Here is a 27,916-nt window from a genome sequence, read left to right on the forward strand (position 1 = left end):
ATGAAACATAAGGCTAAGTAATTTAAGCCTCCACAGATGTTGCTTATCTTTTAAGTTAATTTCAAATGGATTAAGAAATCTTTTCCATTTTTCTCTTTGAAAATGGAATGAAGTTTGATTCCTTAAGAAATCAGACAATCAATGAACTTGTGAAACTTTTACTATACACCAGAAATATTGTTTCCCAAAGAATAAATGTGATTTATGGCAGAATACCATTAAAAGGACCCAACATACTGGATGAGATTGGGCCCCAATCTTGGAAAATTTTCCAAGAAAATTTATTGCCCCCAATTCTTGGAAAATTTTCATCATTAAGAATTACCAGATTCCCTCAACATTCAGACATATAAGCTTCTCAGTAGAGTTAATTGCACTAACTAAACCAGGATTTAACAGAACTGACCTGCTACCTCACTTTTTTTTTCCACCCTGCAACTCTTTCCAGTCAACACTCAGTCCAGAATGGCAGATCACTTTCAAAACAGGTACATTTTTCCAAAGCATTGTTTGAAAAAAATACCAGCTAACCAGCTGAAAGAAGATAGCTCCAAACATAAAATCCATTTTAAGAAAAATTATAGTATTATTGAATAGTCACGGAAACCAAGTTCCTATGAACAAATTTAAATAATGCCTTGTACATTGGAAACAGGGTTACTGTTTACATCATTTATGTTTAACACTTGTTTTTTCAGAAGTCCCTCAACTATAGGGAAAGACTGGCATGCAGTGGAGGAAAGATCAGTAACAGCTGACAATGTTGGTCACAAGAGAAGTGAAAGAAAAAAGCTACCCCAGGTTATCAAACCTTTATAAGGGCTGTAATATATAACCAGAAAAATAGACATCATTATCCCTTAAGAGAGGTAGTGACAGGAGAACTAGTGAGAAGGCATAGGATTTGTTCATCTCTAGATTGCTGCTTCACAGAGCTTGTTTAGTTTTGACTTGATGGAGGAGAGCAGAAAACAGGTTCAAACATGACACACATTGCTTGTAATGTGTGCAATGCAGTCATTATGAGCCACTGCAGCTAAATCCTACTGCCCTACAGAATGTGAAATGAATGCCATCAGTCCCTTTTCTCCTGGAGTGCCTCTCCCTCCCAGGCCTTGTGCAAGTCTCTACAGGCCAGTTGATCCTCATTGCACAACGCTTGAAGAGAAGGCATTATCCTCCGCTGAGCTACAGGCTTAATGCTCCTTGTACATCAGACTTAGAACAGCTCTTAGCTAGGCTTCATTTACATTCTCTATTACCTTCCAAGGTGAGATGTCAATGTAACTCAGGATGTAACCAAAGATCACCTAACAGCAGGTAGTTATTCAGTGACCTCCTTCTTGGACCATATGAACCTGCCCTCAGCATCATCCAGGTTATGCATGCAGGGGAATGTCTGAACTAACACTGAGTTCATTCACTGGTGAAATTCCTTGCATGGAGGAAGGAGGAAAAATAGAGATTTTGAATATAGGCTTCCTGGATTTTAAGAACATTTTCCATGACAGTGTAGTACATAATTTTGGTTGAGGACTTATAAGACCTTGCCATACAGCGAACTTTCCTTTTGAACACTGCAATATAATTCTTGGCACTGAAATACAATATTCCAATTAAATGACTCCCAAATGTGAGGACAGTCCAATAATCTATGGAATTGTCTTTGCTACCATCACAATTAGCCTGCAACTGGTCTTTTCAGAGTTAAGTATCACCGCATTATGAGATCATTTCCATTTCTAATGAAATTTGTACAACCATTATCTAGACCTAAACTGAAGAACAGATACTGCTGCTAATTTTGGCTAATCTGGATGTTTTTGTAATATCTTAAGATTTCTTTACCAAGTGAAGAAGATGTAATAAACCAGTGTTCTTTAAACAATTTTGACATGGACAGAGCTGGAAGATCACCTTCTTGCAGAGGTTCTAGATGTAGGAAAGAAGCCTTTACTGAAAAATCTAAGCCAGTAGGTGAAAGAATAAGCGAAAACTCCTATTGGTACCTGAGAAACTGAAGGAACTAATCAATAAATTAACTGGGCTGAAATTTCAAATGCAAGTATTTGAACTGATGATAATATAGTACTTCCTTGGCTTAGAGATAAAGACTCTTTTGAAGGGGAAGCAAAATGCTGTGAAAAGGTCAAACAGACTCATGGGAAACATCTCTAGTTTTTTTTCTTCCTTGTGTTAAGACCTGGTTATCTATGTATCAGTTAAAGAACACAACTCTCTAACAATCTCCATGGAAGACAAGAGTTGTGAATAATTTCAGATGTAACATTAGAAAGCCTCCAAGCATCTGAAATATTTTTAGCAGTCTCCAGGAAAAAAAGTAGGGGTAAGAAGGTGCACGTTGTGAAATGCAATTTGGTTCTTTCTGATTAACAAACTGGCAGAAAACAAGAGGCAAGTATCTTGGTCTGGTTTTTCCTGCTATAGCTGGAAAAGTATATTCTGGAAATATTAGTCTAGTTGCCTGCTAATATACATATGAAATACCACCCTCTAAGCCCTCCAAAGGCCATTAGAGAATGGCTTTATAGAATATTTTAAAAAAATATCCGCATTAATATTACAGTCTTTTTGACCAGAATCTATTTGTTGTGAGGGAGTAAGCAGGGACAGGAAATCGTTGTTAGATTGTGGCAAGTAAACGGATAAAAAACAAAATCTAAAAGTTTATGATAAACAAGTGGACAGAACATAACCAATGTTCTCTCAAAAAATTTAATATCAATCTAAAGGAGGACAATTTTCTTCAAAATAAAATGTGACATAATTTTACAGCGTATTAGTTTAAAAGAAACTTATCTCCAACTGCTGCATTAATAAATCTATATGAATATAAATAATCTGATTGTATCACATCTGTAAATTCCAGTTACAGTTTAGCAATTACAAGCAAGTACAAATTACTAAGCTAGAGTAATTTTTTGTCCTGGTCTGAATGTTGCGCCAATCTGTACTTTCCTCTTCTTGGGATTCTGAAAACTATCATACCTGGAAACAAACAAAAAAAAAGACATTAGCAAATTCTTATGAAATGTGGTTTTTGTGTCTGCCTCTTCACATGCATAGCAATGCACCACAGAACTCCAGATGTTTAAGTAAATGTTTATGTAAATGAAAAGTACCTGTCTCTTCAGACCTGGGGACCTGGAGGAGTTATCACCCACACACCTAACTCAGAGAGCTCTCCGCCCTGCTTCCTTTGGTTTTTTCCCAGCTTTTGGTCACCAAGTCCAAGGAGACACATTCTCTTTTCCAGTATGTTTACACTTCTACTGATTATTGCCTTTTCCAAACACAGCACCTACAAAGACCACTACAGAGGGTGAAACCCCAGCCATTTGAAAATACAAGGAGCTACTACTAAGTGGAAGCAGGAAAGACCTAGAACCTAAAGAGCCTCTTTGTACTGTTATAGCTCTTAACATAATATCAGGGGGTCCTGGTCTGTTATTTCTAGGTCCTACATGAATAAGACAATTCACTGGTAAAGCAGTTTCCTTTTCCCACTACATAACTTAGTATTTCTTAAAAAACTGCTGTTAAAAGCTATCAACTATTGCTCCAGTCCCCACATTTATTTAAAACTATTGTAACAGTTTCCTTTTCCCACTACGTAACTTAGTATTCTTAAAAAACTGCTGTCAAAAGCTATCAACTATTGCTCCAGTCCCCACATTTATTTAAAACTATTGTATTTCTGATGTACAAGGAATGTGGTAAGATCACATCTCCACTGAATTCAAAATTGCAAAAGAAATACTTACAGTGCAGTAAAATGCTTCCAGTCATCCTGACTAATGGATGGTCTCATACCCTGAAGAGCACTCATCAGATGAGACTGGGTAATAGTTATAGTGGTCTTGGGAAGCACTGACTGATTAAGGGTGCTGTCCTCCTAGAAAAGAGCCATGAACAGACAATGAAAAATTTCTACAGAAACACAGTGCCATCAATATCATTAACTATGGAACCTCCCCATATACATATACAGACAAATGTATTGAAAAAACAGTCACAACTTTCCCCCCTCCATATGAATAAATAACAGAAATAACTGTTGAATGTTAACATGAATGCTAACATCTGGCTTCCTCAAATTAAGTATCACTTATCTTCACTACTTTCATTACACAGTATTTAATATTATTTACATGAATGCTAACATCTGGCTTATTTTCCTCAAATTAAGTATCACTTATCTTCACTACTTTCATTACACAGTATTTAATATTATTGCAGAAATTATTTACTGAAATACCAAGAAGTGTGGAAAAACAACAGAGAAGTGTTAAGACTAAATAATAATTTTAAAAAGTGCCATACTCCATTCTTGCTTCTGTAATTGGCCTTGTTAGCATTGATTTCTGTACTCAGGTGCTCTGCTTGCTGCTCCTGGTTCTCCAGGGAGCCTTCTTGAGACGCTGTTCTAAGCATTGCAGGTTGTGAGGATGCAACATCTCTCTGAGTGATGCTGGTGAAGTCGTAAGTTATGGAGTTTGGACCGGATAAACACAAAGAGCTCTAAATTGATCACAAGAGGAAATACATTAATTCGTTATGGATCCAAAGGAGCAATTTCATTACTAGGAATTAGCCTACAATTCAATATAAGCTTGCCTCCACTGGGAAAAAGAGTACTTTCTCTTTAAAATATATTACATATGTAATTTTTTGAACAGAAAGATTTAAGTTAATATGCCAAAGTGTTTGGGCAAAAGGCCAAATTTGAAAATTAAGTGTTTCATGTCTGGAAAATATGTAACTATTTTTGTAATGGCCCATCTAAAAAAGAATAAAAGTCTGCTAAGTCCATGGCTTTAATTACTTAGGAAAATCAGTGGATGAGTTTATGTAATTAGCTTTGGAATTTAAACATTCATCACCTTCAAATTCCCTGTGCACTTGATAAGTAAGCACCTTTCCAATTTAACAACTTCAAGAGATCAAAGTCCTGGAATCCTTGCTGAAGAATTTTCAGTCAGAGGAAAACTAAGTCTTTAAAGTTACATTAATTGAACACTATCATGTATAATGCAAGACAAAATATACCAAAGCACCTTAGCAGCCAGTAGTTACTTCTCTAATATCAAAGTAAGTTATTTTTGGCTTTAAGAATCAATGCAAGACAGTTTTGAAAACAAGAGTCTAAGAACTTTGATTACTACTTGTAGTAACAGTTCAACAACAGATTGAAATTAATTTTGAAAATGAGTTTCCCACAGATCACACACAAACTCTGAAATCGTGTGCTCACTGTAAGGAGCTTGAGGCAGCATACCCTGTTCTGCTGACCTGCTAGCCAAGAGAGATGAGCTGCTCACTGTGCAGGTGCTGGGCAGACAACCTGCACATCCCTACCTACACACTGGCCAGAGAACACGCTGCTTTATGTGCAACATGATGCAACATCAGGAATTCTGCTTAAAGACAATGACAGAAGTTAAGGTTTAGTTCTGTTCTTTTTCACAATTCCATGGTTGACTATTCTATTAATGCACACTTTACTGGGAACCTGAAGAAGGTTCATTGATTCTCGAGACTGTAACTTGATTCTTGAAAGCTGGGTTGTCACTCTTCAGTAATAATACTAAGTTAAAGAAAAAACAACAAACAAACCAACCACCAAAAATTCGAGAACTGTTTTAGTGTTTGGAAGAACTTTGGAAGGGAATAAGTCATTTGACCTGAGAGTAAAATCTAATACGAATGCAATTTGCTTAATTATAGGGTATTAAGCAGTATTTTGTGATTTTGACTTTAAACTCCTGCAAGGTTGCAGAGAAGTCCATACTGTTATTTTCTCACTTCACGTCCTTCCATCCCCTTCCTCATTGTGGACTACTAAGTATAATCTGAACACAGCAAAAAGGTCAAAGCAGACATAATTGTATTTATAAACTGAACCAGGCAAATGGTATTTTTTTTTCTGCTTCTTAACTAGTAATATTTAGAAAATTCAAAACATTAAGTGAGTAATTTACCAGTTCTGAAGGAGTTCCATTCCCCAGCTCTGATTCATAAGAGCTTCCAAAATAAAGACGATACATGTTGGACCTTGGATCTTCAGGAAGCAAGTCAGACATATCTAAAGAAATAAGAGAGTGCTCTAGCACTGCTTCTCCATCTGTCACTGAATCATCTGAGCCACTGCTGTGGTTTAGAAAAACCATGGAAGAGAGACTGAAGTCACTATCAGAACTAGATCCAAAATCCTGTAACAAAAACCAGAACATTACAAGAGTTAACTCATAACAAACTGCAATTGGAAATACATGAAAAGATTTGATACACAGTGCAAATGAGAGTATCAATTTACATTTGACTCTAGTAGTAATCTTTCTCTAGGAGAATATTTCTAAATATTTTGCTAAGAAAATCTAATACCTTTAAGAACTTTCTGTCTTCAACCTAGAAAAATAGAGTTCAGGAGTTAATTTTAAGGTTTTATTGTTTCCACTGCCTCACACTCTCAGTAACAGCAAGCACTGGAAAACTTCATGCATATGCTGTGTTGTAGAACTGTACCACTTCTGTCTCAACTTTACCCGCTAAGCAAACTATTATCTTGTGTAAAATGCTCTAGGAGGCTGAAGAGAGTCTACTCTTATAGTGCCTAACTGCTGTACTTGTTTTCAGTCTCTAGCCAATACACTTTAAATGCTGATGTGGAAATCAGAATTGCTGCTTTAAACTGGTGTCTGCAAACCTCTCTGATGACCTCTATCAGTCAAAAATTTCTGAGCACACTCTACCAAGCAAATGGATATTATTTGTAAATTCTACATGTACCACTGAAGTTCCAGTATTTTTCTCCTGCACATCAATGGACTGCCTTGTGCTTTCTCTGGGGTGTGTGCATACCACTCTGGACACCACTCTCTTGGACAACAATCTCTTCCTATGATGGATAATCATGAGGTATCAACTACTTACTGATGCTACAAGTGAAGGGAGTGTTAGGGAAGACATGCTGGAGATCACTCTCAATACTAAGAGTCACATCCTCAGATGCCCAACTTCTTGGTAACAGCTAGGGCAAAAAGAATTCAAGAGGGTCTCCTGCATTTTGCACCCCTGACCCACCCCTTCCCTTTGGCCACTGAATAGTGGAAGGCATGCCTGCTCCTTTCCAGCTAGAACCAGAGGACAGGCATTAAAAATGTGAACAGAGGTGGCTGAACAGAGGGTAAAAGAGGAAGGATTTGCCATTGAGTCAATCTGCCATTGATCTGTCATGAGGGGCACAAACCAAGTGTGGAATCCTGTTCTTTGGAAGTTCAAGTGCTAGCTGGTACCTGGAAGATGAGGCAGAGCTGGCCATTTCAGGTATTGCCATCCTCTTGCCACTTCTCTCCCAACCTCAGTCAAACCCAATCTGCTGGAACAGCTCCCCAAAACCCACCAATTTCTCATTTCCTCCATCATCTAAAATGTGCCATCTCAAAACTGAATTTGCTATCTGCTCCTAAGAAATTCAGTGTGGGATCCCTCCTGTCAATCTATTAGTTGTTCCTCACAACAGTGATGAACACATTTGGGTTTACATATACCTATTTAACAATAAATACCTATCATTAAATGAGAACAACCTTGTGTTTAAGAAGTATTTAAACCAATTCATTACATTATTCTTGTATTTTTCTGCAAACATTTTAAAATGTTAATCCTCTGTATAAAAATATAAGAAAACATAATTTTGCTAAAAGGCCCCATTGATACAATTAACTCTTTCAAACATATCAACATAAAAATAAACAGGAGAGACTTCTTTTATATTAGTTTTATTTACCTGTGTTAAGCCTAAATTTAAATTAGTATGAATTGCCTCTAATTGGGCATTGTATAATAAAGCTTTTAGGTCAGCCCCTGTGAACTGTTCTGTTTTTGCTGCCAAATCCTGAAAGTCCACATCATTTGCCAAGGACAGGGAATGACTGAGAGCTTTTAAGATTTCACAGCGTGAATTCTGGAAAAAAGAAAAAAAAATGTCAGTAAAGCAACCTGTTATTTTTCTTGTCCTGACTGCTAGATGGTGCTTTGGCCCTGTCACAAGCCACTTCCTCTCTGAGGGAGGAAGGATCATTTTCAAGGAGATACTGCCCTAATACTAGAAAGATACTACCTTAACCAAATGTAGTATACAGAGATTTCTGTATATATTAATAATATATTTCTCTAATATATCGAGTCAATATCTGGGATTTTATATATGAAATACATAAAAATATGAAAGTGAGCTCTGCTCTTCATATGTCCTTTTGTAAAGAAAAGTATGATGAAAGTGAAATGCTTCTTTTTTATCTGAATGATCTTACTCTAAACCAGAACTTGAAAATAGAAAAAAAAGGAGAAAAAAAAGGGAAAAAAATAAAAAAAAAAGAAGGCGGCACAGGACGAACATATGTGTTTCAGAATGAAATGATGTGGTGGTATTTATTAAGTGTATGAACTAATCTGAAAATAAATGGCGCTAATGTCTTCTCATAAAATGGGGAATCAGGGACACACTGTGCAACCTCTAAGGACTGGCTATGGTTTAAGCAAATGGCAAATCCACTGGATTCATACTTCAAAGAAAGGTAGAGAACATTATACACACTACACTGCATCCAGTTTCTTTCTGCAAATTAGTTCCCTGTTTTTTTAATTTTTTTTTAAATCAGCTAGATCTACAGGATATGACTGGATCCAGAAGACTGGTAAACAGCTTTTTCTTTCCCCAGTTTTATGTGAACACACTGACATTAAAAGCAGGGAATTTATCCTGTTATATAACGAGCTGGGAAATAAAGTCCACTTTTTCCAAGTTTGAAATGCCACTACATATAAAGAAAAGGAGAATAAAACCCATTAGTCTGATTTTTACCTTGCCTCTTGTGTGACATTATTTGTCTCCTCACCTGATCAGGAGGTGGACAGTACAGGCATTTATCCAGTCGACCTGGCCTTAACAAAGCAGGGTCAATCAAATCCGGGCGACTGGTAGCAGCTAGCACATAAACTCCTTAGGATAAAAGTGCAGAAAAATGCCATTAACATCTGCTAAACTTCTGCATGAAAAGGAGCACAAAGGTGAATTTGTACCTTGCAGGCCTTCCACACCATCTAACTGAGTCAACAGCTGGTTAACCACTCGGTCGGTGACTCCTGTGCTGTCGTGACCTCGGCGAGGAGCAATAGAATCAAACTCATCAAAGAAAACAATACAAGGCTTAGCTGCCTGAGCTCTAAAAGAGAAAAAAATGAGCAATACTTATTTTTCTGTTCAAGCTTCATTTACAGGTAAAAATGCTTAGAAATATTGAAGGTAATTGCTTTTTGCTTCAGAGAACAGTTGTATTTAATGACAGAATAGAAAATCTGTCTTCTGTAAAATTTAGGAGGTTCTGAAAACTGGGCTGCAATAGAATCACTGCTCATTTTATGACACACTTAGCACTCACGTTATCATTTCTAAGTGCTCAACTGTCATATTGATATACATGAAAGCTCTAAAATTCAATCACTGCAGATGAGTTCTTGGCTTACAGACAGCTAACAAAAAGACTGCCTACATGGGAAGTTGAAAAGCAAAGGCTATGTAGGATATGTTAGCATTAGGGAGCACTGAGGGCCAGTAAGAGCAGATCTATAAAAATGAACTACTGGTATTGAGGACCTCAATACCAAGTTTAATATGACCATAGGTATTGAGTGTGCGTTACTACATGGAGTACAGTCAGCTTGAGTACTGTCTTCTGGAAACATGTGAAAGGAATTCAGGATGTGTTTTCCAAGAAATTTCTGTGATGTGAACCAATGCACTGTAGCTGGAGAGAACTGAGAGTTCAACTCCAAAAACACATTCCTCATTGGAGCCAAAATGGGCAGTTCTTTAACAATGATGGCCAGTCTGAACCTGCCAAGATACACCCATCTGGTTCAGCACAACTGATTATTTCAGATGCTTTTATGATCTGATGTCATATCTCTCCTCAGACAACAAAATTATTTATTTGTGCTTCAACCAGTGAAATTTACTGATCACAAATCTTTACAAAACAAACCTGTTAAATATGTCTCGAACTGCTTGTTCACTTGCTCCAATGTATTTGCTGAGCAGCTCTGGTCCCTAAAAAGATATAATCAGAAAACAATACTCATGACATGTTCCTTAGTTTTAACGTGTAATTCAACATCAGCATATATTTTGTGTACTAGACTAAATTTTCTTGCAACCAAGACAATGTTATCTCTGAACAGAAGAGCCAAAGAGTCTAGATAAACCAGAAGAATTTTTCTAGCATTTCAACTTATTTAAAAGTAATAATTTCCACTTTTGTACCACAACAGAACATGCGTTACATTATCTCAAAGCAAATGTTTACACTGCATTTTAAAAATGTTTAAAATATATTGCTCAATTTCATTGTCTGGCGGAATCTGGGGTCTTTTTACAAAAAAATGAGAAACTAAGAACACCTAATTAAATTTTATAATTCTGTCTAATGAATAAATATACAAAAAAAATCTCAGTAATAAAACTGTGAAGTTCCAGGAATCAGATATCCAGAGGGATATCCAGAAACTCGCTTAAATGTGAGTTTCTTACTGTAGTCTTATGCCCTCACAAGCACATAGTTACAAGTATTACGTAAAGTTATTTCATTCAGTTAATAAAATGAATCAATTAAGCTTAAACTGTTGCTACCTTGATGCTGATGAAATTCATTCCACTCTCTCTTGCAACCACTCCTGCCAAAAGTGTTTTTCCTGTTCCAGGTGCTCCGTACAGCAAAACTCCTGATCTCTGTCGAATGGGCAAGCTGGCAAATAATTCTGGATACTGGAAAAGAGTTCCAATGTGATATATTCTAAAATAAGCAAGTATTCTGTAATGTACTGTAACATCACTGACTACTGATGATTTTTCTCTAAACAGAATGCATCTGATTTACTATATGCCCAGTATTATCCCCACAGCTTATCTGGACTGCTTTTAGTTTACCTGGGGCTGAACTAGGTTCCTAGGTATAACAGGTACCTAAAATACAAACAAGTGGGATTTTCTACCAAGAGGAAACAGGCCAGAATAGGGATGAACTAGAGCTTCATATTCTCCATACTAGTAGCTCTAAATTCCTATTTTAATCACTGAATGACATGATCATATATACAATTCAGCCGTTTCTCTGAAGAGTCAATGCTCAATGGCTCATCTCAACATTCAAGTTTTAAGCAAGGCAGAAAGGCCAAAGTAAAATAAGGTGAAATTGATGGATTGGCATTCATCTGAAAGAAAATACTCCTCTAGCAAAAGCACTGCAGAAACCAGCTGGAAATGTTGTCTTTACAGAGCCTAATCACAAGCCCTGCAAGCGAGTATGGCAATACTCCAACACCGTAGAGCAACACTTGCTCTGTAGTAAAGCTCAGCCTTTGCCTTTTGTATTTGGAAGAGAGAAGGGGAAGAAGAAAGTGTTTTCCAGTAGCTGAAGACAGCTGAAGATTGGAAAGCTACAAAATCATGTCTGTCATCTTTCTACCCAACACACTCCAAACTTTAAAAAATAATTCTTCCCTACTAACATTATGTACAAAATTCAAGTAACTAATTTAAAGGAACTTAGTACCTTTGCAGGTAACATGATGGTATCCCTGAGCATTTGCTTCACATCTTTTAAGCCACCAATCCTGTCCCAGACAAGGTCTTTAGGTTTATGAAGGTTGACATTTCTCAGAGCTAATGGAGTAAAATCTTTTAGAGCTTTTTGAAAATCCACAGTTGACAGGTTCAAATCTGCTTTAAAAAAACAAAGAAAAAAAAATCCTGAAAAAACCCCAAACAAACAGACTGCCAGTAACAAACTCCTTACAATATGTAACAATTAAAGAGACTTAAAGCATAAAATATAAAACCTGGGGGTTTCTTTCTATATCATTCCACCAGTTCTAGATAACAGAAGTAAGACTATGAATTAAGAGATTTTGTTGTCAACATACCACCATTATCTGATGCATTCGGGTTAGAAGCACAGGTATGAATGGCACGATCCACCAGCATAGTAAAATCTCTAGCAACAAAACCTTCTGTTTCCTTCGCAATACACTGGAGGTCAAGATCAGAGAAGTCCTTTGGATCAGAATTCAGTTTCCTCTTTATTATGGAATACAGCATTTCATATCTTTGCTTCTGAAAAAGAGAATTGTGCAGCAAGTGTGTATTGAGTTTACTATTTATATGGAGTTCAGGAACTCAAAGAGTAAATAGGCAGGACTTACTAAAATTTCCTTAAATATCTGCGTAACACCAACCCTTTAAATAACCAAACCTAAGCAATATAAACAAATGCTAGTGCTTCAGGTGCACTTCACCCATTTTGTAACTAAATATTCACCTCACCAGAGCTACTTTAAATTCAACATTAATAATGAAACATCCCTCCCTCCCCAGATTCTATTGTCTTACATCATTTTTTTCTGTTTCACAGGAAAAAGAACATATTTCATTTTGTCACCATGAGCAAAGAATATGTTTGAGATGCAATATATTGTGCTAGATAAAAACACTTCAAATAATATGGTATCTTTTGAGATCTTGACTCATCCTTAATTGAGTATTGGTATTAAAAACAATAAAAGCAGACTTGCAGGAAGTGGGAGAAAGTTAAACTGCATCTAACACAGCATCCCCTCCTCAGTGGCTTTTAACAGCTGGCCTGTGACTGAAGACACACAGACAGGAACAACTCATGCTAAATACAAACGAGCCATCAGCGGATGTGAGTTTCAAAGTATCTGCTTTCTCCTGCATGAAACTTAATACTGTTCATTCTTCTCTTTATCCTTTTTTTTTTCCAAACTGGACTATGTTCAAAAGTAGAGGAATAGTATTAATATGGAAACAAACCTAAACCTGTCCCATAAAATTAACATTTAGTTTTAATAACATTTTTAAAATGCATGTTCTAAGGACATACTTATTTCATTGAGCTGTGAAAAAACACACATTTAATTTCATTTCTCTAACTTGATGACTTACATGTTTTACAAAGCTGCTCTCTCAGCATCCCCTTAGAGGTAACAAGGAGACATGCGTATCTCACCTGTGTTAGACAACCTCATGATGAACTCATGTTGCATGTTAATCTCATTTCATATTGAACTGAAACGTTCTCTGAATACAACCTTCTCTTATCACTGAAGAGTGGGGCCAACTGTGAGTTTTCACTGGATTACTCTAACTTTTTTTATCTTTATAATGACAGACATAAGTTCTGAGGTACTTAAGTATCATGAAAGAACTTCTAAGATTTCCAGATTTTTTTCTGATCTTCAGGTGTAACCTACTACTTCTGCAGCTGTTTCTGCATCATATTTGAGGCTGCTGGGAAGGCAAGCAACATTTTAACCATTTTTATTTGAACTTACCTGGTCTGGAGATCGGATACATTTGAAGCACTGAAATATATGAGTTCCTTGTGCTGAAACCAGGGAAGGATGAAGGGAATGTTCAGACTGACTCGTGGCAATTAATGCAATCAAACTCCCCATGGCAATAACTTCTTTCATCAGATCTTTCAAAACTAAACACAGAAGATATTGCTCCGTGAATTGAAAACAACAAAAATAACTGTAACCCAGAGAGAAGCATCACTGCACACAAAATATAACAGCTTTGTAACATATTATTTTCATTCCTATGTTTACAGTTATTTTTAAACAACGAAAAAAAAAGGTATAGTGATTCTCTCTAGGACAGCACATTCCATTAAGAAAATGCCATCAGAAGTGCTTTTTAAAAGCTGATTTTCTACTTTTGTGTGCTATTACTCCCTCCATGCAAATAAAAAAGAAAAAGTTACAGGAAAAAGCCCCAGATCTTAACCCGAGAAAAAAAGCACTCCAGGAGGAAGGTATTACATAAAAGTAAAAAACAATTAAGGATGCAAGGTAGATCATTAAGAAAAAACCTTTAAAACTCTAAAGCGCTGTTGTATGCATTATACCTTTAAGTAATAAGAAAACCAAACAATTCTGCATGCAACTTAGCACTTTTTTAAGGAAGAAATTATAGTACCACTTTCTGAATTTCAGAAGTATTTCAATAAAAACTATTCTAACTTCCTCAAACTGAGCTAAGAAATGGAAGGCTATGTCTTTATTAATTTTGGTTATTTAGATTTACTTTGCAACTCAGCATTGCCTGGACTTTCAGGAATAAAAGGGAACCATATACAGGATGTCAAACTACAACTGATCATCTTGTTTTTAACATTTGTGATTTGTTACATTGTAAAACAAAACAGAAGTTATACAATGTATACTAAGTAGGACAACAGAGAAGTTGGAAGTCATCTAAAATAAGCTGGTTCTCAACATCAGTAAGTATCAAGTTGATGTATCACTGTAATTATAATTATGGAAAACAAAAAATCAATTTATCAGAAATTATCAGTTAAAGATTCATCTGCAGTTTGTAATTAATTGCAACATATTTAGCTGTATAAAAAGAACAGAGAAGCCTCAAGCACTGGCAGTGGTACTGACAACAGGTATTACCAAGCAGCAGTGGTGGATGCACATATTCCAAGATGCAGAGTGCATTATTTTGATTCAGCTAGGGATCAAGAAATGCCTACATACCATAATTTGTGAGTCTCTGCCTGAATATCACATGCTCCAGAAGCAATAATGATACAGACAGAATTGTTCAGGTAGGACAGTACAACTCAAGTGGTAAGAAATTCTAAGTTGCATTATATTTCTATCTAGACAAAGGTAGAACAGTTTACCATAAGCAAGTCTATTGCTTTGAACAGTTTCAGGGCTGTTCTCATGCTCTGGTGTAGAAGGTACTCCAACAATGTGATCAAGATCATCCATCAGAAGAACGGATGGCTGTCTCCAGGCTGCCTCTAAAAAAGCTTCTTCCACATGTTTCCTTATGTTTACTAATCTTTTTCCTAAAACAAAATACTATTAGAATGACACAAAATATCAGGAAAAAATCAGAGTGACTACATCATGCTCACTTGCTCACAATGTTTAATTTTGTCTATTTTCACTTCACATCTATAAATCCAGATATCAAGATTAAACCAGAATCAACAGTCACTAAAGAAGAGAGGTCACACCTTCAATCAAAAAAGTACTAGAAGGTTCCACATGTTCTAAAATGACATTAATCATCTTTTACTAACCACTATAGAAGCCTACAAGTCTAATTTCCAGACAGTTAAAACCAGAGAAATATCAGCAAGAATCCTGCAATTGGAAGAATTTTCCAGAGCAAAGGACCTAGCTCATCATCAATCTATCCCCTTTTCTCTGGCGCAAGGAGCTCCAGCTTAAGTACTGATTTAAGCAAAAAGAACATAGTGAGGAAATATAAGGGCTCCGTAAGAAAACAACTGAGTATTTTCTGCCCTTGTAACAGCAAGACTATTTAGAAAAGCCAGTGAAATGCAAGAGCAGAAAAATGCCTCCTTTGTGCTCTTCCATCTTTGCGTAAAATAATTATTTTGAACTCACAAAGCGTGAGGGGTCATCTCATCATCTCTAATTACAAGTGTTAGATGCCTATTGCCAAACACACTAGGCTAGTAAATATGCCACCACAAATCAGGTTTCAGATGGTCATTTGATCCTTCTTTGGTGCCTGTGTTATCCTTTCACTGAGTACAGGTATCCTTTAACACTTACGGTTTGTTAACAAAACATTTGTTTCAGCTAGCACAGCTGAAAAAACACACAGTTCAATTTTTGCAACTTCTTCCATTTTTGTAACACTAAGAAATTAGCACAGCAAGCATGGTTTGAATTGGTGGTGGTATGCGGGACAGAAACTGACAGAAGTGTGAAAGAAACTTACAGTAGCTGTATTTTCACCATACTCTTGAAGATACTAATTATGGGTCATCAAACATCCTTGTGAAAACAGCAAAAATGCTAAAAAAATTATTCAGACCAAATATAGTAACTTCATAACTGTGCCTCTATTGTACAGCAAAAATTTGAGATTAAAATACTACTGTCATACCTTTTAAAGCTTTACAATCAATTACTTCTACATGAGCATCCAGTCTAGTGAAAGCTTCTTTGCAGATTGCCTTTCCTAATGTTGACTTTCCACTTCCCTACAAAAATAAATGTGAGCTAAAGTAAATTGACAGAGGCAATGTGTTTCTGTGTTTTTGTCACAGTATGCACCAGTCAACAAGCTGGGGAAGCTGTACAAACATTGGGTTTATTCCTCATTAAAATATATATGTATTCTCTCTCTGTATCACTTAGTAGGGACCAAAGCCCTAGAGTGAAACAAAGATAAATTCAGAGTGGATACATCCAGTACAGTGTTCTGATTCCACTGAGTTCAGTGTTAAGACATCTGCTAGGTTCAGTGGCATATGGTATTAAATGGATCACTGTAAGAAGCAACAGCAAAATAACAGTATCAACCCCACTGCCATTTTATGTTAGAACACAAAATATATGCTTATTTTCCTACAAATACTTCAAGAACAAGAGGTGCTTATCATAATATAAACACAGAAATTGCATTGGTAGCCATCTTCAAAACGTGTGTGTGTGTGTGCATATATATATATATATACACACCTATACACACACAGTTTGTATGTGTGTGTGATAATGTTTTGCTGAATTATCTCTGTCCAGTTAACTGCTCTTTTTTTCAGCTTGCTCTTTATTCTTCAGAACAAAGTATCTTCAGTGCAAAGTATCAAAGAAAACTAATGTCAAGCAGTTTGCAACCATGGAAAACAATGTGCAAGGGTTTGCAGGTGAAAGCAGAAGTGAGTACCTTTCCTCCTGTGAGAAGCACCCCTCCACTTCGCAGTCCCACAGCATTAGCAGCCAGCTTTTGAGATAAAGGACGCCCCAGAAGACTGTGGCTTATGTGTTCAAATAAAGATGTTCCTAATTTGTCCAATCCTCTGTAGGGGAAAGGAAACATTAAATGGCCTAGGGTAGCACCAGTACATACTCTGTAGGCAGTAAAAGCCTGCACTATGGGGGAGTTAGAATGCTGACAGACTGTATTCTCAGTTGCCTTTCCCAGCACTGACAGTATGCTATCACAACACTCCAAGCCTCTCATGTCTCCTCTGCCCCATCCCTTCACATTTGCTACACAGTACTGCTGTTTTCCCTTGTACTTATGACCACAGCACTCTGCATTTCTCTCCTCAGCTGATGATTGCAACAAAACTTTTAGGAGCTACAGTTCTTTGAGATCCTTACTATTAAATGTAGCTGAACAAGTAAACAGGTGGAAGTTACTGGAGGACATGCACTGGCAGATGGCAACTTATAAATTTTGTATATTTGAGCACTCAGCTAAAACGACCCCACTGTCCCTTGCTGCTATATAGAAGTCTGTTCATACTACTTAGAACAGCAAAAACTGACACAAGCCAAAAGATGCAGATTTTGCTTAGATCTGGCATAGTTTCCAAAAAGTCTGCATTTCCGCCAATGTTATTTTTTTCTAATTCTCATTCCCATTCCCTCCCATGTTTCTTCCTACAAAAGTATCTCACCCTAAATCACTTAGTTTGTGGTATGGAAGGGTCTTGTCTCTATCAGGCATAGGTGGCTGGCTGTCATCATCAGCTTTTCTACTTAGAGGATGTAAAACAACCTACAACAAAGGAGAGTTAGGACTTTAGATGAAATATAACCACAGAAGAAGGCTATGGAGTGACCAGCCATTTCTGGTCTTGTGCAAAGACAACACTGCATGCATGCTTTGCTGTGCTTGAAAGAAAAGTGCATTGTTGAAATGGAAGAGATACAACTACTTTCAAAATACAATCTAGTGCTGACAGTAATTTAATAATGTTTGGGCCAAGTGCTGTTTATAACAGACTGTGCAGCCCACTATCTCTTCCCTTATCTGCAGCTCTCCCCCTGTCCTGCTGGCAGGAGAGCTCATGAGGCAGAATACTGAAACTGATCAGGAATCTGACTGGGTGAAAAGTAACTTGACAAAACACCTGGCATGAATTTTCCCATCTTGTTCACCAGGGAGCTAGTATGGCAAGCTGGGCAGGCAAACAGGGGTTGCAGAGGTTCACAGGTAAGAACGGGTTAGTAGGAGGTGTTGACACAGCTATTAAGAAATGCATTTTGCTGTTTCATCTTAGTTTCAGTCACTTGAACAATTTCTAGAAGCCTTCATATAGTTTAGTACTAGTAAAAGAAAGCTCATTTTATTATTTTTTAACAGCAATTCTAAATTTTGCAGGCAAGTTCTATTCTAAACAGCCAAAAAACACCTTTAATTCTCCACTAAAATTCACTGTATGTTTAAAAATGAAGAAAACATTATCTCACTCCTATAACCATAACCCTGAAGTAATGGGCCATGGATCAACTGGAATTACTAACGGAAGCAGTAATTCTCATATTAAATAGAAATATTTATTCTCCTGAGAAATGAAATATGGAAGAAACAGAAGGCACACAAACTATGTCATAGAAAAGGCAGGGTGAGTGTGGTAGGTAGCTACCAAGGGAGAGAACATAAGGATGTATGTGTAAGGACGGTACATATACAAGTAAGTGTGATGTATGTATAAGGATGGTACATATACAAGTAAGTGTAAGGATGTTCAAACTTGGACAGTACTGACTCTTCTCTTTTCTAACTGATTTTTCTGAGAGTTTGATGTGCAAACTCTATGACACTCAGTGACAAGCATGGCATGCCTGGAATTTCAGCAGGCCCTCAAGCTACAAAATGACATAGAGGATGCAGATATAACTTTATGAATAGACTGACATTATTTACTTTAAAAGCAAAACTGAAATATATACAAAATGCAATAAATTTTAAACAAGTATAACAATTTAAATTACTTGATACCTGATACTATGTGATATTTACTTGTATATTTGTCTTTTGCAGCAAACTGGGACTCAGTATAAAAATATCCTCAGACTTATTTTCTTCAATGTGCACGGGATGTGCTGCACTAAGGACAAACTCCTCTATTCCTGTAAAAGCACAATGAACAACTATTAAAACTTCAAATAAATTCAGTTTTTGCTCCTCACAAGACAAGACATTAAAATATTGCTACAATATAATCCAAAATTAAAGACTAAAAAAGATTAATCATTATTAAGGGTTATCTCAAGCTTACACTTGCAGTGTGAAGAGGTATCAGTTACGTTAAAAGGTGTACACAGAAATTAATGGGCACACTGGCCAAGTAAATTCCACAGTAGACAGGACAGTACTATCCTTGCCTTCTTTAACAGACAGATGTACACAGTCTGTGCTTGTCATTATCCACGGGTGATCATCAGTAGTGGAATCCTGCAGCCAAGAACTGAATGCACATTTAACATCATCTTCATGTATATCTTTATGCTAAATAGGAAAAAGGAAGAAGGTAAATAAAACAAAACCAGGTGTCCATAAGTAAAAATGTTTTCTTCCGATGCATGAGGCATTTGTTTCTCTTATGGCAGCACAGAGATGGAAGAAGATGTAAGTTTCATTCATTTAGAAAACAGCATTTTGCCAACAAACACCATTTCTATCAACTGCTCTAGGGAAAACATCTGTGCAGCCCCTGCTACGGCCACAGTACCAGACCACCTCTAAAGATTTTTCCCTCAGAACACTGATATGAGGGTGACAAAAAACTTCTATTTTTGTTTTACTTATCTGCCTTCCCAGATCCAAGGGCACTGCTCAGACCCTGGGTCTGAATATATGCATTGATATTGACGTGAGACTTATCTCAGGTGCTCACTACACCCCTCTCTTTCTCATATACCCTTTCCCTGTAAAAAGAACCCTGGGCGTGCTTATCCAGCTCAGGTGCATCACCAACAACCTTCAACATGATTGGCAAAGACCAAGCAACTTATCCCAGATCACCTAGATAACTGGAATAAAAGAAGTAATTGAGTCCAGATCCCATATCTCTTGGCTAAGTTCCTAATCACAGATGCATAATTCCCATGTAGAAAAGGGGGAATCAATGAAAGTTACTGTAACAATTCTTTCTACATTTGTCTGGTTCTTTTTTTTTCCAAGAACTTAAAAAAAATTAACTGAATTAGAAAGGAAAAGGAGAAATCTGTATTTAAAATATACAAGAGCACATATAACTACTTTTTTTTACGATTTTAGCAGATTAACATCAGACTATCACAGAATTTTCTGAGTTGGAAGGGATCCACAAGGATCATAATAATAATCCTTTTATCTCCAATATAAAAAAAAATGCAGTTCTTCTGTAGGTAAGAAACCAAGTTAGAATATTGGGGATGAAGAACAAACCTGCCTAAGCCTTGCCATGATGGCAAGTGCTGCATTTAAAGCTTTGAGGGGAAGCTAACATGGGAAATAACCAGGCCAGTGGCAAAAGTTAGGAAGAAATACGTAATTCCAGAGACACGTCGGATGGACTATGAGAACTGGTACTAAGTATGTTCCTACTGTCACAGATGCTCACTCAGAATATGTCTCCCTTATCGGAAAACTGATGGATTCAATAATATAACTTAAAAATTTAAATATTAATCACTAGGAAAAGAAAGAAGAAAGCAAAAGACTAAGCAGCACATGCAAATTATGATACTTTCACTACAATTGCCTGGGCATTGCAGTGTTGGAAAAATTTAGGCATGTCTTCTCCTGGAAGGCTTAAACCGGATATTTACTCCTTAACTCTATGACTCTTTTACTTTTTTGTGTTTCTTTTACAGGTTTAAAGGCATACACTTAATATTTACTATGTTTGAACCCATATTAATGTACTTCAAATGAAGGTCTGATGCAAAATTATTATTGATTACTGTTGCTATTTTGACAGAGTTTTTTTATACTTGAGACCTAACTTAACAAAAACTATGTATTTTCCTGACAAGTCCCATGTCTCCTTCATGTCAATATCCTTTTTAATAAGAAAGATATCAGAAACTCATCATGGAAAACCCTATGATTTTAAATGTTTTATGAATTGAAAGTGCTATATCCTTTAATAGCTTTGGGAAAACAACAAGTCAAAATTCAGCAGTTCAGTTTTCTCTATCCACTGTGATATCTACCAGTTCCTTTAAATAGAAAATTGTTCCAATTAGCAGTGTAACTATCTGGAGTTATCTACCAAGAGCAACCCAAAATTTAACGGCTTCAGGTTTACAGTACATTAATCAAAATAAAAATACTAGGTAAGCTCTGTTTAAGTAGATCATAGCAACCTATTAACTTAAATTTACATAGTAAAAGAAAAAACAAGAAATTACACCCCCTCAAAAAAATCCTTTGGAATTATTTCTATAGACAACTTCCAGATCATCATCTAACAAATTAAAACAAATAAACCCAATGCCCTCCCCTTCCCACCCTCTCCCCGTCCCCAGTTTGATCAGAGCAACATTATCAGTTTCCCAATACATGAACAAGTATGTGACCAGTAATATCAACTCACTAAGTTCTGTTTGGGTTGCAGTGTAAGAGATACCGGAATTTTAGGAATAGATTCAATGGACTTAATTCGGACTGTTGAATGCATTTCGATATGTAGTTTTTTTCTCAGACCATCTGCAATCTGAAAAATTTAAAATAAAAGCAAAGAAAAAAAAAGCATTAGAAAGTAAACTAGTTATAACATTATATATATAATACTACATCAATTTCTTCACTAATGGAACCTCAAGAGAACTAAGAAGGAATTTATAACATTGACAGTGATATCCAAATCTTACTCTTACATGCACAGTTCTAGTTACCTGTTATCCTATTTGTGAAAGTGCTCAATACAGCTGACCTTCTACTAACTTAATAAACTCAAAAGCTCAAAAAAGAAGTAGAAGAAATTCTTAGAACATTGCAAGAATGCTCTTAGTATAGGAGAAAAACAGCAATTTAATTTCATTTGCTGATTAAAATTAATTTTACATGGGTAGGTAAATATACACAGACCATTACAAAGACCAAAACTAAGCACCCCTGCAGCAGAGGGACAGAAAATTCTTCCCTAAATCATACTAGTCAGTTTGCCCTTTTAAGGAAACTCCTCTTCAATCTGTTATTTCAAAACTTACACCAATTTGAAAACATGTCATAAATATTTCTTAACTGTGAAAGACTTTATGATTGCTGGCATTTGGAAAATTGTTATGTCTGTCAAAAGATTTCATAGCAAAGACCACTGCAGGCTCTTGTTTTCATTCTTAACAAAACAATGAGTGAATGGTGAGAATTGTATTATGTCAAACTAGTCAAATGGTGATTTGGAGCACATTTTGTTTGTTTTTGTTGATCCCACATGTGCTTCCAGGAAAGAAATAACATAATCAGGCAGTAGTTCTATCAGAACAAGCTGAAACATCAGTATCTTCACACCAGGACTTGTGCCACCTGGCAAAATGGCATATGAAAACTAGAACAGTTTAAATTAAACAAGCTGGTTATTGGATATTAATTTTCAAGATGTATTTTAAAGAGTGTATAAAAGGACTCACAAACATTATGTAGCACTAGGACACGCCATCCCATTACAGGATCATAGGTCAAGGCACATTTCAAAGAGTTAACTGATGAAGAGTCTTAAAATGCTGAAAAGTACTGAATGTTTGTGACCAGGTACTTTCACTTTCTCGTTAATACAATGGCTACTCACAGATTGTGAAGAAAGCAAATATTCCCTTCAAAAACATTGAAGCATTTCCTCATTTGGTGTAAAAATGCTAAGTGTGCAGAAACCCAGAGTACACTGTACATCTTGGAGGATGATGGTGAGTCATGTAGTCCAGAATGAGTACAAAACACGGCTCTAGCAAACAGTATTTGGTTCTAGTAAACTCAAGAGATTAATACAAAGTCTACAGCCCAAAACCGCACGTTAAGTAGCCAGTTCACAACTATCCCATAGAAAATACTATAAAATAAAAAGCCCAAAATATGGTGTGCTCAAACTGACCCAGACTCTTCCAACATGCAGGGCTCCCCCATCATGGCCATACTCTATGACACTCTTTAGGTCTTCAAATCCATTCCAAACGATTTGAACAACAGATCCCTCACTGGATGCTTGACCGCTATTAGAATTAGAAGGGTTTTTGTCTTCTGTACTAGTCAAATGATTTTGCTTTTCAAGGGGTAGATTTTGTTTTGCTTCTTGATGACGCTGTCTTGGGGAAAGCAGCTCGTTAATTTTCCCGTATGATACTACAGGATTTGGATCCAAATCAATATATTCTAAATTCCATGGAAAAACGTGAACAGCATTGCTTTTCAGAAATTCATGAGTGGTGGATACATTCTGTACGCTGGGAGGCTGGGACTGACACACTCTAAAAATGGAATCCATGTGAATTGAGTTCAGCAGCTTGTCTTTGAAGATGCTCATTTCATAGTTATCACATGAAGTCTTTTGTTTCTGTTCAGATGCATTAGAGAAAATGTTCCCAATGAAATTCCATATATTTGGGAGAACATTTGAGCCAAACGTCACGTTTGCATCAGTCTTACTCTGCTCAAGGACTCCAGGCTTTAAGTAAGGTTGTTTGGCAAAAGGATCCTTTAATGTTTCTTCTTGTTCCATGTTATTTTTCACAAAATTTTTGAGCAAGATGTCACTTTCTGTGGCAAGTGTGCTGGTGATACTCTCCTCAGGACCGTGTGTTTTGGGGCATATCAGAAGCTCCGTGCATGGCTCTAATCTCCCATATGGGGCTGGTGGCACAAGTGTACCTAAGTATGAGCAAAAGATGCCAATGAATGCACCTACCCCTGCAACACAGCTCACTGGAGGTGCCCCGAGAGCCTTGAGCTCACACTGCTTACCGATTCTGATGTAAACATGGGTGTGCTGCTCAACCCAGACAGGAAAGATGGCTCTTGGAAACACCACTCGAATCTGATCAAGAAGATGTCTTTCCAGGGAGGAAGCATGCAGTTCCTGGGGAAATGTGATACCATTATAAATTAAATATTGCATACCTTTTTAACATTTGTTTGAAGGAAAAAAGTATGTCTCTTTCTAATGCACAATTTGAAATATAAAATGCAACTAAACTCCATCACATTTAATATTTCCTTAGAGGCTGAAAGGAATGGGGCACTGTGCAAAAAAAACTGCTTGAACCAGAATCTCTGTCATCTGTAAGACAAGAACATGAACAATGAAGGGGTTTTATTACCAGAATTTCCCAATCATCTGCTGTGAGTGGTTCCACTTCTACTTGCTGACAGGAGGAAACATGGGAACAAGGTTCAAGAAACACCTGGCAAAAGTAATACCAAAATATTTAACTCCTTATTTTTTATATAAAAGCTCCATCTTTATTTCAACTAGAAAATTGACATCTCCTTCATTGTATGTTTTCACAACTTGGAACACAAACCATCCTAATGACACTAGGTAATTCATAAGCAGATGAATGCTCAATGGATGGGAAATGGATCCCATTAGGCTCAGGGACGTCAATAAGCAGTGAATATTAAAAGAATTAGAAGTTTATCAGGTGGTAACAAATAATCCATTTTTAATACACCTTGATCACATCACCATCTTTCCATTTTCAAATCTTTATTTTTAAGTCCCCAGGATTTTAGAAAGCTGAAAAATTAATTCAATGGTGCATAAATTTGGAACCAGCTGAAAAATGAGGAAAAAAGTACAATAGAAAAGCAAGCCCAGCTCCTTAATGAATGGTTTCATAGGAAGCAGCCCCACCTCCACAGAACAGTTTTAATATCATGTGAATCAGGAGGAATGGTAAAAGATGTTGTGGTTTAGGTCTTTCAGAATGCATTAAATACAGACTTCAAAAGTCAATTTTTGGCAAAGGTTTCATTTGACAAAAAAAAAAAAACCCCAAAACCACAAACAATTTGCAAACAACATCTTGCAATTAATTTTCAAAGAAACGTCACTAATTTTTTTCCTGATATAAAACTAGTTACCTGTCCTCTGAGAGAATTACGTTTTTTCCTGATCTAAAACTAGTTACCTGTCCTCTGAGAGAATCACCTTTTACAAAAGTAACAATCATTTTTGAAATTCTCTATGTCCTTAATTTGAAGCAATAATTGAGAGGGATATCTTTTCCCCAGCACAGCAAAAAGAAGATCATACAGCAAACATGTAACTCCTGAATCCAAAACAATGGTGAAACGAATTAATAATGTATTTATTTGATTGTACAGATGGTTATCCCCAGCAGCTCCTGAGTGAGGTTATCTTAGGTTTCCTTTGTCAATTGTTTTCCTGTTGAAGGCTATTAGTTTCTAGAAGTAAAAAAGGTACATGCCTGGCTGCTCAACTACTAAATTGGAAATTTCTGCAAACAGACACATAATTTCTAGAGAAAATATGTTTAAAAAGTAAACATAATACACTGCTCTGAGTCACACTCCTTGATGTCTTCTATGATGTTGAACAAAATTCTGTATATAAGAGAATAGGCAAATATGAATATACTACACAATGACACTGTGTAAAGCAGTACTTTTTTATTCTTCTTTGGTTAAATGTCTACCTAGTAATAGAAAACAAATCCTTTGATTTTGAGATTTTAGTAGTCCCATGTCAGAAAACTCTGCCTGCCTCTTGGGTATCTCTAACTTCTGCTCAATGAAACAGTCATTTATGAGAAGTTTAACAAGGTTAAGAAGAGTAAGAGGTAAATGTACAAAGAGTACATAGATAAAGATAGACAGATAGATAGACAAACAGATATCCATAAGAGGTGAATACAAATATTCAAAGAGAAAGGGATATATGGTGAAGGGGTGAAAAAGGGATGAAAATTTAAACCCCAAGTAAGTTAAACAAGAATATGCAGAAAGTCAATAGCTACTTTGAAACAGGAACTCCTAACCAAATATTCCCATTCCAAATTTTTCAATTGCTTAAAAGTGTATTTTCTTAAAATCAATGTCATTGACGAGCTGTTAAAGGCGGCATCTCAAACCTGTTCTCCATCTGTGATGCCAAGTTTCTCTGCCAAATGTCTGTTAATCTCTGCAATATTTTCACTCTGATAACCTCGATGCCTGGTTTCCATCCAGCTCAAAAATACTGGCTGATGACCACAGGATACTTTCACAGCTTGGCCCTATGAGTTTCAGAGAAAGAAAACAAATTGATATAAAACCAGCTAAGTGAGATGACTATTAGACAACCTAAACCACATTTGATTACAGAGATCAAAGGAATGAAAGATATTATCTGGATTTTACACCTTGTTTGCACAACTCCCAACACAGAAGTGAGTGCTGGTTTCATTTCTTAAACAGCTTTCCATTTTCAGGGACTATTTTAAAGTAAGAAAATTAATTATTTTTTCTTTCTTTTGCATGATGTGGTATCAAAAAATATTTTACAGAAATGTGTAACTGCACATTTGTATTTCCCAAATAAGGAAAATAAATAAACGTACACTTTGATTTCACAAAAATTATAACATTTACATGGTCTTCAAGAGTGCACCATATATTTAGAATAAGTTAAAAATCACATTAACCCAGACCAAAATGATTTTATCAATCTGTTTCAGAACTGCCCAGGTATTCTGATGTCAAACTGAAGAACTTATCTAGTATCTTCTGCAATTAGATTCACCTTTTGATTCCATTTATCCCCTTTTAAACATTTTTATTCATGAGATGTATTTAAGACGCTATTTCTACCCAGTATTCTGAGATTCAATCTTTGCATTTAGCAGCTCAGGTTAAACAAAAGCAGGAGTCCACCATAACGAACACAATGACATTACAAGACTTCAAAGCAAGTGCACTCCATTCTCCTCTCTCTTGACATCAGATCTGTAAAACACTCAGAAACTGCAGCTGAAATGAAACTCACATATAATACTACACTTCTTCCAATTTCACCAACTTCCTACTTCTACCCCAAAGGTGAACGAGCAGGTTTTTACACGCCTATGTTGTTTTCCTGTTGTGAAATGCCCTTTTTGGCCTTGAGAACAGGAGGTTACCCGTGCCGAGGGAGGCCTGCTCGGCCCGGGGGGCTGTGCCAGCACTCCCGGGCTTTGCTCGCATCCTTCTCGGCTCATTCCTGCCATTTTCCACCCTGTGTTCATGGCACAAGAGGCACACAGTGGCTCTCCTCCCGTTTCCACGTGTGAAATGTTATTTACAGTGTACGGTGCACTCCACAGAGCTGACCCCGCGATTTCAGCAGGGCTCTGCATGACGGGATTGCCCTTCAGTCGTGACATATTTTATTTGTGTGCACCAACAATGAGGATTCTGCGTGGATTTGTCACCTCTTCTCCCACCTGAATTTAACATTTGCACATTATTCGCTTAATGCTAGCAGGTTACGGGGAAAACTGGTACGAAATAGGGAGTGATGATAGAGACGCAGATGCCCACTGTGCCAGACCACGCTAGGCAAGAAAAATTCCCGCGTTTTATTAGTAATTGAAGACGATACTGGGCTACGCAGGAAGGGGGGGTTCCCCAATGTCTCCCCGTGGGGGGTCCCGGCGGCGGGGAGGGCTGAGTCGTGAGGGAGGGGAGGAGGCTCTGTATCGCCATGGTAACAGGATGCGGGGGTGCGCTCACGTAATCCTCCCTGCCCGCCGAGGTGTCCCTGCGCCCGGGCCCCGAGCGGCGCCGCCCCGGTACCTGCTGCAGGCGGAGGAGCGAGGCCAGCGCAGGCGGCAGGTGCAGGAAGCAGTCGCGGGTCCCGCTCAGGACGACGGTGGCGGCAGCGGCGGCTCCACCGGGGTCGCCACAGCCCCACATGGCCGCTGCCGGCCGGCCCTGCGCGCCCGCTGCGCCCGGCCACGGGCACGGCCACGGGCCCGCCTACCCGCGGCGGCCGCGGGGGGTAATGCTCTCTTGCCACCCCCGGGGCAGTGGTACAACCCACCCACTGCCGGCCAATGCGAG

At 37.3% G+C, this 27,916-nt stretch overlaps 1 protein-coding gene across 2 annotated transcripts; it reads right to left on the bottom strand.

The window, feature by feature from the left end:
- Positions 1-255: 255 nt before the first annotated feature.
- Positions 256-27,837, bottom strand: PEX1 (peroxisomal biogenesis factor 1). 2 transcript variants are annotated; one of them, XM_041466557.1, is made up of 24 exons: positions 27,650-27,837; positions 25,969-26,112; positions 24,193-24,276; positions 23,837-23,951; positions 22,971-23,743; positions 21,477-21,596; positions 19,279-19,402; positions 18,914-19,023; positions 17,565-17,665; positions 16,826-16,958; positions 16,043-16,139; positions 14,796-14,966; positions 13,432-13,586; positions 12,004-12,193; positions 11,634-11,800; positions 10,712-10,846; positions 10,068-10,132; positions 9,106-9,248; positions 8,922-9,025; positions 7,811-7,987; positions 6,003-6,233; positions 4,345-4,542; positions 3,786-3,916; positions 256-3,009 (listed from the first exon to the last, which is right to left on the bottom strand). In XM_041466557.1, the coding sequence occupies exons 1-24, from the start codon at positions 27,767-27,769 to the stop codon at positions 2,925-2,927; spliced, it is 3,873 nt and encodes a 1,290-aa protein (XP_041322491.1). In that variant the 5' UTR covers positions 27,770-27,837; the 3' UTR covers positions 256-2,924. The 2 variants fall into 2 exon arrangements, with proteins under 2 accessions (XP_041322491.1, XP_041322493.1); XM_041466559.1 differs by lacking the exon at positions 25,969-26,112.
- Positions 27,838-27,916: the final 79 nt, after the last annotated feature.

The sequence above is a fragment of the Pyrgilauda ruficollis genome, unplaced genomic scaffold (assembly GCF_017590135.1).
Source record: "Pyrgilauda ruficollis isolate IOZ18807 unplaced genomic scaffold, ASM1759013v1 scaffold2, whole genome shotgun sequence".
Classification (NCBI taxonomy): Eukaryota; Metazoa; Chordata; class Aves; order Passeriformes; family Passeridae; genus Pyrgilauda; species Pyrgilauda ruficollis.